At 41.0% G+C, this 17091-nt stretch overlaps 1 protein-coding gene across 1 annotated transcript; it reads left to right on the top strand.

Moving 5' to 3' along the window:
- The first annotated feature begins 13573 nt into the window (after positions 1 to 13573).
- On the top strand, positions 13574 to 15802 carry LOC127115280 (uncharacterized). The gene is made up of 3 exons (XM_051046859.1): positions 13574 to 14731; positions 14822 to 15017; positions 15378 to 15802. The coding sequence occupies exons 1-3, from the start codon at positions 13574 to 13576 to the stop codon at positions 15800 to 15802; spliced, it is 1779 nt and encodes a 592-aa protein (XP_050902816.1).
- The last annotated feature ends 1289 nt before the right edge of the window (positions 15803 to 17091 follow it).

Genomic DNA, 17091 nt, shown 5'->3' with positions numbered 1-17091 from the left:
CAGCTAAATTCAAAGTCTTTTCCTTTATGGACGGATTTTCCGGATATAATCAAATTAAAATGGCACCAGAGGATATGGAGAAGACAACATTCATCACACCTTGGGGAACATTCTGTTATCGAGTGATGCCCTTCGGTCTGAAGAACGCCGGAGCCACGTATCAACGAGCTATGACTACCTTGTTTCACGATATGATGCACAAGGAGATAGAGGTCTATGTTGATGATATGATTGCTAAGTCCCGAACGGAAGTTGAGCATGTTGAGCATTTGTTGAAGCTTTTTCAGCGTCTGAGGAAGTTTAGACTTCGTTTGAATCCGAACAAATGTACATTTGGAGTCCGTTCCGGAAAGTTATTGGGTTTCATTGTCAGCGAGAGAGGTATTGAAGTTGATCCTGCAAAGGTCAAAGCAATACAAGAGATGCCTGCGCCCAAAACTGAAAAGCAAGTCCGAGGTTTTCTTGGCCGCTTGAATTATATTTCCAGATTTATATCCCACATGACTGCCACATGTGCGCCGATATTCAAGCTCCTCCGGAAAGATCAGTCCCTTGATTGGACCGAAGATTGCCAGAAAGCTTTCAACAGTATCAAAGAATATCTGTCCGAACCTCCGATCTTGTCTCCGCCTGTGGAAGGAAGACCTCTGATTATGTATCTGACAGTTCTTGAAGACTCAATGGGTTGTGTACTCGGTCAGCAAGATGAATCAGGGAAGAAGGAATTTGCCATTTACTACCTCAGTAAGAAGTTTACTGATTGTGAGTCTCGGTACTCTATGCTTGAGAAGACGTGCTGTGCTTTGGCTTGGGCTGCTAAGCGTTTGCGCCAGTACATGATAAATCATACAACCTGGTTGATATCCAGAATGGATCCAATCAAGTATATTTTCGAGAAGCCTGCTTTAACTGGGAGGATTGCCCGTTGGCAGATGTTGTTGTCTGAGTATGATATCGAGTATCGAGCTCAGAAAGCTATCAAAGGTAGTATCTTGGCTGACCATTTAGCGCACCAGCCGATTGAAGATCATCAGTCTGTTCAGTATGACTTTCCTGATGAGGAGATTCTGTATTTGAAAATGAAAGATTGTGATGAGCCTACACTTGATGAAGGTCCAGAACCTGGTTCCAGATGGACGATGGTGTTTGATGGCGCTGTTAATCAGTACGGAAATGGAATTGGGGCAGTGATAATTAATCCCCAAGGTTCGCATATCCCGTTTACAGCAAGGCTAACTTTCAAATGCACGAACAATATGGCTGAGTACGAGGCCTGTATTATGGGACTTGAAGAATGTATTGATTTGAGAATCAAACATCTTGATGTGTATGGTGATTCGGCCCTAGTTGTTAATCAGATCAAGGGTGAATGGGAGACGAATCAGCCGAGTCTCATACCATACAGAGATTATGCAAGGAGGATTTCAACTTTCTTCACAGAAGTTGAATTTTATCATATCCCTCGAGAAGATAATCGGATGGCAGATGCGCTTGCCACGCTTGCTTCCATGATAGTAGTCAGATGGTGGAATGATGTCCCCAATATCACTGTGATGCGCTTGGATAGACCAGCTCACATATTTGCAATTGAAGAAGTCAATGATGACAAGCCTTGGTATTTTGATATTAAGAATTTCCTCCAGAACCAGGTCTACCCGCCTGGGGCATCTGTGAAAGATAGGAAAACTTTGAGAAGGTTATCAGGCAGTTTCTACCTTAGTGGTGAAGTGCTGTATAAAAGAAATTTTGATATGGTATTGCTCAGATGCGTGGATAGACACGAAGCAAACCTATTGATGACTGAGGTCCATGAGGGTTCATTTGGTACTCATTCCAATGGACATGCCATGGCTAAGAAGATGTTGAGAGCAGGCTACTATTGGCTGACAATGGAGTCTGACTGTTGCAAGTATGTGAAGAAATGTCACAAGTGTCAAATTTATGCGGATAAGATTCATATTCCTCCGACACTTCTGAACGTGATTTCATCACCATGGCCGTTCTCTATGTGGGGAATCGACATGATCGGCATGATTGAGCCGAAAGCGTCCAATGGACACAGGTTTATTCTCGTAGCAATTGACTACTTCACCAAATGGGTTGAAGCCGCTTCATATGCAAATGTGACCAGACAGGTGGTTGTGAAGTTTATCAAGAACCAGCTGATTTGCCGTTATGGTGTGCCAGAGAGGATCATTACTGACAATGGATCTAATCTGAATAATAAGATGATGGATGAGTTGTGCGCTGAATTCAAGATTGCACACCATAATTCCTCTCCCTACAGACCTAAGATGAATGGGGCTGTTGAAGCTGCTAATAAAAATATCAAGAAGATTATCCAGAAGATGACTGTCACGTACAAAGATTGGCATGAGATGCTGCCATTTGCTTTGCATGGATATCGTACATCTGTACGCACTTCAACAGGGGCAACCCCTTTCTCTCTTGTTTATGGTATGGAAGTTGTTCTCCCAGTAGAGGTGGAGATCCCATCAATGAGAGTCTTGATGGAAGCCAAGTTGACTGATGCTGAATGGGTTCAGAGTCGTTATGACCAGTTGAATTTGATTGAAGAAAAGAGATTAACTGCCATGTGTCATGGTCAGTTATATCAGCAGAGAATGAAGAAAGCATTCGATAAGAAGGTCAAGCCTCGTGTGTTCCGAGAAGGTGACCTTGTGCTCAAGAAAGTTTTGTCTTTCGTGCCCGATTCCAGGGGCAAGTGGACTCCAAACTACGAGGGTCCATATGTTGTTAAGAGAGCCTTTTCAGGCGGAGCTTTGATGCTTACAACAATGGATGGGGAGGATTTCACTCGTCCTGTGAATTCAGATGCAGTTAAGAGATACTTTGCCTAAAAAAAAAGAGTATATGCAAATGAAAAACAGAATAGTTCGCTAAGTTGAAAACCCGAAAGGGCGGCTTAGGCAAAAATGAGCGTCTCGATGGAGAACCCGAAAGGGTAATCCAGGCAAAAGTTAGAGACTTGATAAAAAAGCATATTCGCATCCCGCTAGATTGAGTACCTCACCCTGGGGCAATCTAGGCAAAAATTAGGGATCAGGCAAGTAACTGCATCCCGACAAGACTTTCTATTCCACCAGCTGTCATTTTCGTCAGAAGATTCTCGATTCGTCGTCAACTGAAGCTTCGAATACATCGAGATTCAAATTGGTAGAGAAAGGATCATTATGTTCAATGTAGCCCTCTTCCAATATATATCACTGATTTCAAATTTGTACAGATCTATGGAGTCTTGCCATTTGCAGACTACCATTCCATCAAATAAATTTGAGCTTTTATCCAATTATTTGCACTCTTATTTGTTTCAATTCAACAAATGTTTTGCATGTTATAATTGATAAAATATCATTGTTTTAAAAACAAAATTTTTCAAAATTATTGTTTTAAACGAAGTGAACATTCACAATGATTGAAAGGATACTCAAAGAATTTCTCAGTGCTCTCCCAAGGGTGGCATGGTTTCCAACAGGTAAGGCATTTGTTCATACTCCTGGTTTGGTTTGTATCCTTCTTCTCCAGATTTTGTTGTTGGGGTTGTCCCCCAAGCAGAGATTTGGTTGTTGGGGTTGTTCCCTAAGCAGAGCTTCTGTGGATTTTGACTCCCCGAAGCAGAGTAGTGTATTGAAGGCTCAGTCTGTTCTCCAGCAGTAGTCTCTCCCCGGCTTGATTGCTCAGGTGTTCAGGATATTTGCGGTTAGTGGGTTGATATCCCCATATCCCGTATTTCTCCCCAAGTGAGTTGCCAGCATAATTGTAAGTTGAGTCGTTGGTGGGGTTGTTCCCCAAGCAGAGTGTTGTTGAAGACTCAGTTTTCTCCAGCAGCAGTTTTCCCTGGCATGGATGTTTTCCTTGTGGAGGATTCGACAGTTGATGGTTTGTCACCTTGGTGCCTCGCCACTTTCTCCAGTGGGTCGCTGTCCCCAGACTTTATTGGTCTCCTTGTCACGAGTAGAGCTGTTATTGATATCCCCATTGCAGTCGCGAGCAGAGTTGTTGTCACTCTCCCCAGCGCAGTTGCCAACAGATTTATCTGTTTTCTCAGCACGGTCGCTTTCCTTTTGAAAGACTCGGTAAGTCAGCGGTTTGATGCCCGGTACTTTACCTTTTCCCCAGCGCTGTCGCGAGCGGAGTGTTTACTTTCTCTCTATCAGAATGGTTGTTATTCTCAGCAGAGCAGGATTTATTTTCCTACTCAGTGGTTGATTGGGTTGAAATCCCCGTATTTTCATCCAACTTTCTCCAGCATTTGTCTGCAGAGCGGTTGTTGTGGCAGTATTGCCTGTTGAACCTCATTCAATCCCCCGGTATGGTCGGTTGATGGCTCCGTCATCCAGAGATTGGATTGGTTTCCTGATTACTTTTGATCCTCAGTAGAGCGGCTTTTATTGCAGAGTTTACTGATGTGATCCGACAGATGTATGTTCGCCCCGAGTAGAGTGGTTTGTTGCAGAATCTACTTGTTTGGTGCTTTCCTTCCTCAGTGGGTTGTCCCCCAAGAGAGTAATTGATGATATCCCCAGTAGAGTTGCTTGTGCAGCCAAACTCTATCCGGGTGACCTTTGCTCCCTCAGTGGGTTGTTCCCCGATGGAGTTATGTTGGATCCGTTTCCATAGCAGTGCTTGCTAGGATCCCCTGCAGGACTTTGAGATTTTCTCTTGTTCCCCGACAGATTCGTCTCGGTGGCTGTTTTGCCCGTTGTGACTTTTTGTGCCCCAGTTGGGGTGATCGCTGATCCATCGCTCAGAGATTTGGTATTTTCCGGATCTATCTGATTCTTTTGCTTCTGCTTCCTAGCAGTACCCGCAGATCTTTGCTTTATAGCATGTAGATCTCCAGCAGAATTGGCTTTCCAGTTGGTTTTCCCCTGGAAGTATAATACCGGACGTTTGATTCCTGGACCTGTTGTGTTAGAAATGCCTGTTTTGTCAGCATTCATCAAACATAAATCACGCATATTCATGCATACTCAAAAACATTCAGATATTCATGTTGCATTTTTTGCCATATATCCTTTGTTTGTTGTTCCCTGCTATGGTGATATAGATCTTTATAGATCTTCCTGAGCAGATGTCGGGTGTTAAATCTCTCCATGTAGAGTCAGCCCCGTAAGCAGAAAGTGTCTGTCTTTCCTTCTGCAGTTCCCCACTGAGATATACCCTCGTGGATGACGGTTTCTTCCGTTTCCTCCCAACACATATATTGGGATGGAGGTTCCTATTTGAGTTATATCCTCATTAGGACGTGTCTTGATTCAGTCTGTCTTTTCGGATCTTTCCTGAACTGACATTTGTCGTCTGTTCCTTGTGCTTCCCTGTGGTGATTTTTATCCCCAACGGAGTAGCTTTTGGCCTCTACCCTTATACCGGTAGTTGTAAGTCCTATTTTCCTGGCTTTCTTGGCGGAAATTGTGGTTATATACCTTTTAGTCCCCAGCCAGAGTTGTTGGTTTTCTACCTGATAGTCGGTAGTCGTAAATCCTAATTCCCTACTCTCCAACAGAGTTTGTGGTCTGTTATAAACCTCATGTTTGGTTTCTCGTGCGGATTCGTGATTTACTCTATCCCCATGCAGAGTTTTTGGTTTTCTACCCCGTATTCGGTAGATGTAAACCCTAATTTGTGGTTATTCCCACCAGGGTACGGCTACTGCCCTCATACCGGTAGTCGTAAGTCCTATCTCTTTTCCCCTAGCAGCGGTAACCTTTGTGGTTCGGTCTGGCTGATGGTGGATCTTCTGTTGTTGTGGTGTTACCCCAAACAGAGTTTGCGTTTCCCTGTGGTGATTTGTATCCCCAGTGGAGTTTGTGGTCTTCTACCCCGTATTCGGTAGTTGTAAATCCTATGTCGCTGTGATTTTTCTCTCCAGCGGAGTTGTATCTTATGATACATGTGGATAATTGCCGGTTGCTAGCAATTTTATCCTCGGCTGAGTCTTTGGTTTCTTACCCAGTAGTCGGTATTGTTAAACCCCTTGTTTCCTCAGCCAGATTTTTGGTCTTCTGCCCCGTATTCGGTAGATGTAAACCCTAATTTCTCCTTTGTGGTTATCTTCATTCAATATTCGATGTTGATATTCCTCCCTGCCTTGGGTTAGTTGCTCTTGAGTAAGCACTTGTATTCCCAGCAGTCTTCTGGATCATTGCCGGATGCTTGCAATGTTATCCTTTTGAAGTCGCCAATGGGTCTTTTCACCGTTTGCTAGTGATTTGTTCCCCGGATCATTGATTGTTTATCAATGTATTCCCAGCCTTGCGGATAATTGTCGGATGCTTGCAATTTATCCCCAGTGAGTCTTTCATTTACCTATTTGTTGGTAATGTAGTTACTCCCTTTGATTGGTCATCATTATATGCCTGTTTGGTATCCCGATGCCTTTCTTTTCGGTCGATTTATCCTTCATTAACCCTTATACCGGTTGTGGATAATCTTCCATGCGAGTATACTATCCACGTTCTGACGGTAATGGATAATATATCTCATACACTCTTCAGTTGAAGCCTTTTGTGTTTCCCTGGTCGAGTAAGATTCGTTATTTCCCTTTGCGGAGTCGAATATTCTTCCTTGTTGCTGGATAATTGCCGGATGCTTGCAATTTATCCCCTTGAGTTGTCTTTCGTTTACCCGGATGCTTGGTAACGAATTGTCTCTTTGGTTAGTCACCTATTATATACTTCGGTATCTCTGGTGTCTTTTCCTTTCGAGTATATTATTCACGGTCTGCCGGTAATGAATGATATGTCTCATGCGCTCTTTAGTTGGAATCCTTTGTTGATTGTCCCCAGCTGAGCAAGATTCGTATTCTTTGTAGAATCGAATATTCATCCTTTAACCTGTTTGTGTTTCGGATGTGTGTTTTGGCATATATACCAATTCACTTTTTCGGTAGATCACCTATTATATACTTCGGTATCTCTGGTGTTTCTTACCATGCGAGTTTATTATCTACGTTCTGACGGTAATAGATAATATGTCTCATGCGAGTATTCTTATCCACGGTCTGCCGGTAATGGATATTGTATCTCATGCACTCTTCGGGTTTGTGTCCCCAGTCGAGTAAGATTCGTTTTCTTGTTGTGGATTCGAATGTCCATCCTTTAAGTCGATTTGCTTTTTCAAGCCCTCCTTTCGGATGATGAGTGTCTTGGCATATATACCAATTCACATTTCGGTCGGTCACCTATTATATACCTCGGTATCCCTGGTGTCCCTTCCTTTCTACTCCCTATTATGACCTTGGTCCCCTGTGGAGTCAGATTTTCCTGAGTATTATACCCTTTGTAGGTCTTTCTCAGATGTTGGTTGATTGATATCTCTCACCCTTATACCGGTCTTAGATATTCACTCTTCCTGAGTTTGTTACCCTTATACCGGTAACACCTCATTTCCTGTTGCTTTTCCCAGGAGAGTCTCTTTGTTAGACATTCCCCTGTGGAGTTTCCTTTGGTGATTTTTACCCCTTGCTATATGGGTGTTTATTCCCCAATATATGCATTTCCGGCAGGGAAGTTCTATGTGAATCTTTTCCTGGTCCGAGTCCGGATTTTTATCCGAAGTATCCTTTCTGGATAGTTTGAGTCAGCTTATGTCTTTCCAATGGATTTATTTTCCTCTGGAACTCTTTGTTCCCCGGTGTGAGTCCTTTGCTTCCCCAGCAAGCTCTCTAGTCCGATGTCTGTTATCCCCAATCGGAGTCGTGTCTAGTTCACGCTACGTCAGTTTTGTCATTACCCTAATCAAAGTCGTGTCCTGCTCACGCAGTCTTTTTCTTACTATCCCCTAAAAGAGTCCCAATAAGAGTCTTATTAGAGTCTCTGTTCCTGGTGAGTGTATTACTCCGATGGATCGTCTTTTCTTCTGTGTGAACCATATTCCCCGCAGAATTTGCTTTTGCATGCATACATCTGCATCATGAGGTCTCTTAGGGACCAAAATTCGTCTCATTACTATTATTTAAGCCCATTCTACCGCGTCGAGATGAAGATTTCTAAACTTCATTTCTCCGGAAAGAATGACCTTAAATAGGGGCATCTGTAAGACCCCAATTTTGGCCCTAAGATCCCTCATGGCCCATGTCATCTCATATCATGACCTCAAGGATCATTGCATACCCTAGCTTCCCTCCTAGTGGGTGGGATACCTTGTGAGTGTGATTTCTTGATCACCAAGCATGTATTGCATTTGTATATCATTGCCTTTCATATGTTTACTAACCAAAAGTACAAAAATATTGTCATCTAACCATGTTGCTTGCAGATGAAGCAATCATCGGTCAAAACAGTCAAATCAGGCCTTGAGCAATAGATGGTGGCCATTCTTGAAGAATTTGGACACCATGATCATTCATTAAGAGTTCATATAACTTGTGACATTATTTGGAATCAAGATCTCATGTGAAAGAGGCTTGAAATTCATCAGAACATGGCCCAGTCAACCAAAAGTCAACAAAAGTCAACTGTGGTCAACTGTGCATTTAATCAGGGATTGGAAGGTGTGAGATGGTTAGAAAGACCTCACTCATGTCCATACAAGTCCTATTTGACATTTCAAAGGTCAAGGTTGAAGGAATTGAGCTCAGAAGGAAAGTTTCCCAAAGTGGCAAGTGGACCTGTAATCTCAGCTGCCCAAAATGGAAAGTTTTTCCTCTCAAGATAAAGTCAAGTTACAAGCTTCAAATCAAAATTTGTCCAACATGAAAGTTGAAGATCTTGATCTCACCTTTCCAAAAAGTCCAAGAACTCAAAAATCCAATGTGTGGTTTGCAAGATATGGTCAGATCAATTTCAAAAAAGACCCGTAATCGGGAGGGCATAACTACCACGTGGTTTATCCAAAATGCAAGTTCTTTATATGCACAAACTCCATTTAATGTGTACTTCAAGGATGCATAATTGGATTTTTCGGAAAAGGCTCAATGCAAAAGGCCATTTTTGAAGTGAACTAATTAGAGGGAGGGGCAAAATGGTCCGAAATGAGAAATATTGGGAATTTGCAAATAAGGCTTACACCAACAGCTTCCAAATGCTATTTTGACTTGTTTCAAGTGATAAAATTCTGCAGAATGTGCTTCTAAGTAAAAAGGGAGCTTAAATCCAAAATTGCATATAAGCTTCATTCACTAATCATTTTGTTTTTGGCTTAATTATGCTTATCATTGGATTAAAGGTTTCACATATATAGCTAATCCTTAACAGAATTTGCACGGTAATCACAATTGCATAATCACTTTTCATCATAACAGAAAATCCAAAACTGAAACTCTCTCTCCTCTCTCAATTTTGCTCAAAAAAACTCCAATATACTCTTTGCATCAATTGAACAATTTCGATTGATCTTGGAGATAATTCTCTGCGAATTCATCAATTGTGTTGGCTGTTGAATCTCTGTTTGCAGGTTTTGGAAGGAAAAAAGTGGAAAATCCTTGAATGTTCTTCACCATTGAAGCAAGTGCAAGATCTATGACAGCTGAAGATTCTTGAAGGATACGACATCGTTGAGCTACAAGGATCGCTCCACGCACCTCCTGAAGTCGCTTGCTGCACCTGTTTCGCATCCTCAAGCTCCGAGATCCACCGAATCCATCGCTGCATAATCTCAAGGTTGGAAATCGAAATTTGCAATAGCTTCAATTGAGCTAGGAATATTGTAGAGTGATGTTTGTATATTGTATAACAAGTTGTAGATGTTAATTTCGTTGCGATTTGCGTGAGTAATCCGCGTTTGAAGTTTCGAAGCAATTCCTTTCATTCGCTCGAGTTGCAGTGTACGTGAATCTATAGATAAAATTGATTGTGTATTTGTGATCCTGAGACGAAACCGGTTCGACCGGTATAGGATTTGTTGATTTCCATCAAGATTTGCGAAACCCTAGAATCTGCAGCTCAAGAACAGCATGAATGTTGATGAACATCAACGATTTCTGGAAAAAGACGCTTGTAGATCCTTCATTTCGCGATTGCCCTGCATTTCCGTGTTTCTGATGGCCAGATGCAATCTTGACCGTCCACTTCATCTGTCTGAAACGGCAACGTTTTGGCTGGGACTTTAAATATTACACCTTTGCCACTGGCTTCGTAATTTAATAAATAAATCCAAATAATTCTAAATAAATGTTAAATAAATATTTTAAAAACTTAGAAAAATCATATAATACTCAAATTTAATCCAAAAAATGCAGGGAATTTTGTGTTGATCGTATTTTTCCCCCTACTTTTTTATAGAATTAAAAACAAAGTTGTTGCTTGGTAGGAAATTCAAATGGACCTAGAGACATTCTAATGTGTACATATTTTCATACATGTTGCCAATTTAATTGTAGAGACCACATACTTAACCCAAAATAAATGAAATTTGAGACATGGATTCTTGACATCCTTCTGGATTTTTTGACATAGGTTTGGTAATTTTTGGGCCTATGGTTTATTATATATGAATTATTGAATTTGGATGTGTAATAATGTGACATAGTTCGATAGGCTATATTCCCCTAATTGTTTACCATGCTTCCCATTGGCCAATGGCCTTGAATTTTTGCATGAAGCTTGTTTGACATGTTGACATCCCCTGTGAATTTTTGTGGATTTTTACAATCCATTTTCGATTTGATTCGTATTTTTCCTTGCTGCTTATCATTTTTGAACCTAACTAGTGACACATTCTTATTCTTGTTGCCATATTCTCATGCCTTGTCCAATGACCATGAAAATTGATGACATAGTTCCCAACACATTAATGTAGCATTTGGCTTTGGTCCTACTGATTTATAATGCACCATTACTGTTTACCATTAGATTGAAGTGGGTGTATAATTGTAGGCTTCATTTGATGTTGTTTTTGCATGCTTTGTCATGTTGATTTAATTCCTATTGATCTACTAGTCCAAATGACTTGAAAATTAACATGTGGCTTGCTGAATGTCTTCTGATTAGAATGTAATTTTTGTGGATTTTTTGGTGCCATTTTGGCATTTATTTGAATGTGATCTTGCTGGTTGTTTGTATGAGACTCCACATTGCATCTTTTGCCTTCCATGTTGCATAAATAGAAATAGGAGCATAGTTTGAATATGGGACCAATTGGGATCCCTTTGTTATTGATATTATTTGAATTTGATCATGAATTGGTTGCTGTTTTAGGATTTTTCCATCTTTTTGACCCTAGGCTAGTCCTAGTGGTCATGTTACTTACATTTGAAGTTAATTGTGCCTTTTCAGGTTAAGGAGTTAATGATTAAGGAATTTGCTCCACATTATGGATTGTGTTACTTGACACATATGACTAATGTATTTGTTTTGTAGGATGTTTGAACTTGGTTCATGTGAGCCTTGTGCTATGCACACTATTATTTGATTATGATTGAACATTGTTAATTGATTCTTATGTTTGTTATCTGTTTATGAATGGGATGCTGATTTGATTAGATTGTTTTCAGGTACCCTTTAGTCGCTCAGTTCTCTTAAGAACTTGCTTTGCTTTGCTTAAATAGCAACTTGCATTGAGGTATAGAACCTTCTTCTTCATGTAGTCTGGAGACCCGGCCCGTTATTTGGCCGGGCAAATTGTCTGAAGTCCTCCTTAAGAGGCATTGATTGTGTATGTTTATGTTTGTCCCAAGCAGGAAAAGTCCTCATTTGAGGCAATTGGTGGAAGGTAGAGATAAATAGCCTATCTCCCACTATTCCGTGTGTCTTCTCCTTGCTCCCATTACATGGTTGTAGCATTGAGATCCAAACCCAAGATCTATCGAGTCTAATTGGGGAAAGAGTTCCATCTTTCTGAACTCCCCCACATTCTTATATTTACATGCTCTCTCGGACATGAGATAGAAGCAATGAGGCGCACCCCTCATATCCTTTCATCTGCTTCACCTGAGCCCTTCAATGGCCAGGTTAAGAGCGACACTTACCTCGTACAGTGGACTTTCATAGTCAAACCCTTTTGCTTGAGCCTCATGAATGGTTATAGGGTGTGCTACTTGAATTTATGTGATTGATTACTTGAGTCATTTATACATGATTACTTGGTTGCCATTGTGCATTTACTACCATCGATTGCCGTTGTGCATTTATCATCTTTGTTTGCCATTAGTGCATGATCATTTCTTTTGTCCTTGTGACATTGATGTTTTCCCATCGAGGAACCAGTTATAAGTCCCTGTGAGTTGGCATCTGTTCCCGTGACATGGAAGAGATAGAGTGTAAGACCTCATTGGTCACTCATATCTTCTTTGCCCTTTGTTTGAGTATTGTTGTTGTATGTGAGGATTCATTGTAAGTCCCTGTGATGTGGCATTTGTATTCCTAGGATCATACTGTGGAGGCTAACATAAGTCCAGATAGATTGGCAGTTGACTTCCTTGTTTGTTTTTTGTTTTATTCTGATGGAGATTAGTGTAAGTCCATAGAGTGGCTTCTGATATCCTTACTTGTTTTAGGAGACAGGTATAAGACCATTGAGTGGCATCCAGTATCCGCTTTTATTTACTTTCATCTGTTACCATGTTCAGATTATTGCTCATTGCTTATTCCAAAGGACGCACTTGAGTCATCTTCTATATGACTTCAAAAGGCGAACCGCTTAAGAAGTTTTACATTCCACCATTATCCATTCATCCCATTGTGTCCTACCTTTTCACACATGTTTTAAAAACTTGAAATAAATGTTGTGCAAACATTCTCACCTCTTTCCAAATTAGAAACTTGGACCTTAAGTCCATGATTTTCCAAACTTCATTTTTGTAAATACTTCATTTTTGAATTGACTTTAATCATACTTTGACCTTTTTGTAAATAATCCAAATAACTTCACCCATTCAAATGATTTTGTGGCTTTGTCCATTCTTGTTAATCTTTTCATGCATTAGCTATAGGTTTGATTTACCCTAGTTGGTTGATATTAATCTCACCTATTTGTCCTTAGTAGATGAATTGTAAGTCTTCCTTGCCTATTATAGGGTTAACCCCTCTCTGGCAAGTTGAAGCCTTTCGCACATGGTGGACTAGTTGTTATACAAGGTTGAGTTTTCTCCCGTGGGTAACGTAAGACCTTTGAGCTTTTGTTTTAAAATTGAATCCACTAACTTTTGGAAAGTTTTTAGCCGAACTACGGTGTTTTGATCCTTACCTTTGATGGAAGGTACGTAGGCAGCGGGTTCATCCGTTCAAACCCAATAATTAACATGTACATTCTTTTCTCATCATCCCAATCATGTTTGCACATCACTTATGTCAATAACAAATAAATATTTTCAAACAACAAAGTGTGAAAAGGGCTCTCTAGGAGTACCTAGGACGCATTGGGTGCCTAACACCTTCCCATTGCGTAATTTACCCCTTACCCAGACTCTCTGATCTTTTTCATTAGTTTTCTACGTGTAAAACTTCTTAGGTTTTTGTTCGCTTTTTAACCAGTCCTTAGGATAAATAAAAGTGCGGTGGCGACTCTATGTTATTGTATGCTTTGCTTATGATTTAATTGATAGATCATATAGCGACGAATACACCGCTACAATTATCAGTACCCTTACGTAGCGGCTGCTCAATATCCAACCATGCCTTACCGTCCAATTGCTCCTGTTCCTATTCCAGCTCCGGTACCTCACTATCAAGTTCCAGTTCCTCAATATCAAGCTCCACAACCTCAATTCCAGGCTCCTCCACCTCAACATCAACAGAGAAATCAACAGAATAATCAACCACGTCCAGTTCAGCAGCAACGACCAAATCAACAAAGGCCATATCAACAGTACAATAATGTGAATACCACTCCTATCCCAATGAGTTACACTCAATTGCTACCGTATCTGATTCAGAATGGGACTGTCGTGCCAAGGGCATTACCTCCAATGCCGAAGCCGCATAAGCCTTGGTATGATGAGAATGCTAGATGTGCCTTTCATGCTAATTCAGAGGGTCATACAACAGAGAATTGCAAGGTGTTCAAGCTTCGGGTCCAAGAGTTGATAGATCAGAAAAGTTTGTCTTTTGCTGATGTTCCAAATGTGGGGAACAATCCTTTGCCTAAACATGATAGTTCAAGTGTCAATGCTATAGAAAGTTCAACTGATGATGGATTGATAAAGGATGTGTTCAAGTTGAAGACTCTTTTAACAGTGGTCCATGCTAGATTGATGGAAGCAGAATTGATGAATGGAGTACATGATAGTTGTGTGGTGTGTTCGTCCAACCCTGATCAGTGTGGTGAATTCAAAATTTATCTTCAACCTTTGATGGATCAGCGGGTTATTCAGTTCACTAGAGCAAAGACTGATGAAGACGTTGCTGTGATTGTGCCTGTGTTTGATCAGGAGAGGCTTCCCAAGCCTTTTGTGGTCCCTTATCAGAGAAATGTTGACCTAGAGCCAGTGAAGAAGATTGAGCCCATGGTTATGTATGTTCCCGCTCCATTCTCATTTAACAGTACCAAAGCAGTGCCTTGGAACTATGAGCCTGTAGTTTATGTGGGTAACAAACTAGTAATCTTGAAAGAGCCAGATGTGACTAACATCGCTGGAGCTAGTGGTGTGACTCGAAGTGGAAGGGTTTTCGCTCCTGGAGTGATCCCAGACAAAGAAAGTGCACCAACAGTTGAACCAACAAAGGGGAAAGAGGTGAATCCTATAGAAGCAGGAGAAGGCTCATCTAAGAAAGCAGTGACTGCTGAAGAGGATAGAGAATTCTTGAAAATCATCAAGAAGAGTGACTACAAGGTCGTAGATCAGCTCAACCAAACTCCGTCAAAAATCTCCATCCTTTCTCTACTTATGAGTTCTGAGGCTCATAGGACTGCTCTATTGAAGTTCTTGAACAAAGCTTATGTGGCAGAGGACATCAGTGTTATTCAGTTTGATAATGTGGTTGCTAATCTCAATGCTAGTAGTTGTTTGATGTTCACTGATGATGATTTACCCCCTAATGGGCGAGAACATAATATGGCGCTTCATATCTCCATTCAGTGTACAAATGTTACTTTGGCTCGAGTACTGGTAGATACAGGTTCATCCTTGAACGTGTTACCTAAGACTACCCTGACACAATTGAATATTGAAGGGGTGAAGATGAGACCCAGTGCTTTGATAGTGAAAGCTTTTGATGGGTCTAAGCGAACAGTTATTGGGGAGATTGACCTCCCAATCCTGATTGGCCCTCAAACTTTCCGTATTACCTTCCAAGTAATGGATATTAGGCCTGCCTATAGTTGTCTGTTAGGCAGACCTTGGATCCATGCTGCTGGAGCTGTCACCTCGACACTTCACCAGAAGCTGAAGTTTGTTACTTCTGGTAAGCTGGTATCAGTATCCGGAGAGGAAGATATTTTCGTCAGCCATTTGACTTCTTTCAGATACATTGAAGTAGGTGAAGACATTGTTGAAACTCCTCTCCAAGCCCTTGAAGTGGTCAATGTGGTACAGACTAAGCCGAAACTTGTTGAAGAACCCAAGGGGGTCATGACCTCGTGGAAGAGTGTGAAAGCTGCAATTGAAGCTGGTTGCCCTGGAAGTTGGGGCACAGTGATTGAATTACCAAAGAAGAAAGACAAGTGTGGATTAGGATATCAGCCGTCTATTGAACTTTTCAAAGATCAGAAGATACATCAGGGGAAGGTTCCTAGCATCCAGGAAATATTCTCCAAAGCTGGTTTTCGAAGTGATAATCAAGTGAATGCTCTTGAAGATGAAGATCCAGATTTGTCCAAAATGGTGTTTTATGGACCTCCAGATGCCGCTCACACTAACTGGAAGGCAACAGATGTTCCGGATATAGTTTCTTTTTCAAAGTAATTTACTGTTTTCTAAAAACATCCAATGCCATGCTCAAGGCATATGGATAGCTTTGTAGGGCCCATTTTGTGTTAATATTTAAGCCTTATCATCAATACAAAGCACGTTTTTTGAGATCCCTTTCTTTCATCTTTTTTTTTACAAATAAATAAACAAAAAAATTAAAAAATGGCAATTTTGATTTCACATCACTTTCATTTTTCAAAATCTTCCGCTAAAAAGAAAAATCATTTCCATGCAGATCATTAATAACTGGATCCATTGAACACTACAATGTTATAATTCCTTATGACTTCGACCTCCCGATTAACCAAGCTGAAGAGGATGATAAGGAAGACTGTGAACTCCCAGAAGAGTTGACCAGACTTTTGAAACAAGAGGAAAAGATGATTCAGGCTCATCAAGAACCAGTGGATGTGATCAATCTGGGGACTGAGGAGGATCGAAAGGAAGTCAAGGTTGGAGCTGCCTTGGAGAAAAATGTGAAGGAGGAGTTGGTCAAGCTGCTACACGAATATGTGGATGTGTTTGCTTGGTCGTACCAGGATATGCCAGGACTCGACACCGACATAGTTGTGCACAAGCTACCGTTGAAGCCGGAATGCCCGCCCATCAAGCAGAAGTTGAGAAGAACTCGACCAGACATGGCTGTCAAAATTAGAGAAGAGGTTAAGAAGCAGTTTGATGCAGGTTTTCTAGCTGTTGCAACTTACCCGCAGTGGATTGCTAATATTGTGCCAGTTCCGAAGAAAGATGGAAAAGTTCGAATGTGTGTAGACTATAGAGACCTGAATAGAGCTAGTCCTAAAGATGATTTTCCTTTACCTCACATTGATGTATTGGTAGATAACACAGCTCAGTTCTCTGTATTCTCCTTCATGGACGGATTCTCAGGATATAATCAGATTAAAATGTCTCCCGAAGATATGGAGAAAACAACTTTCATTACACCATGGGGCACTTTCTGTTATATGTAATGCCTTTCGGCTTGAAAAATGCTGGGGCAACCTATCAAAGGGCCATGGTGACTCTTTTCCATGATATGATACATAAGGAGATTGAAGTCTATGTGGATGACATGATTGCCAAGTCTCAGACAGAAGAGGAGCATGTTATTCATCTGAAGAAGTTGTTTGTAAGATTGAGGAAATACAGACTGCGCTTAAACCCTGGTAAATGCACTTTTGGAGTCAGATCTGGAAAGCTTCTAGGATTCATTGTGAGCCAGAGATGCATAGAAGTTGATCCTGACAAAGTCAAAGCTATTCAAGAGATGCCAGCACCTCGGA

Source organism: Lathyrus oleraceus, chromosome 1 (genome assembly GCF_024323335.1).
Source record: "Lathyrus oleraceus cultivar Zhongwan6 chromosome 1, CAAS_Psat_ZW6_1.0, whole genome shotgun sequence".
Lineage (NCBI taxonomy): Eukaryota > Viridiplantae > Streptophyta > Magnoliopsida > Fabales > Fabaceae > Lathyrus > Lathyrus oleraceus.
The sequence above is the reverse complement of the archived record's forward strand: the minus strand, read 5'-3'. Positions and strand labels throughout refer to the sequence as shown.

Excerpts from the sequence above, each read along its gene's own strand:
- LOC127115280 (XM_051046859.1), top strand. The coding sequence starts at position 13,574 with ATGCCTTACCGTCCAATTGCTCCTGTTCCTATTCCAGCTCCGGTACCT. Across the intron at positions 14,732-14,821 it reads TCAAGAAGAGTGACTACAAG|TTCTTGAACAAAGCTTATGT; the intron begins GTCGTAGATCAG and ends GCTCTATTGAAG. Across the intron at positions 15,018-15,377 it reads TCGAGTACTGGTAGATACAG|GTGAAGACATTGTTGAAACT; the intron begins GTTCATCCTTGA and ends ACATTGAAGTAG.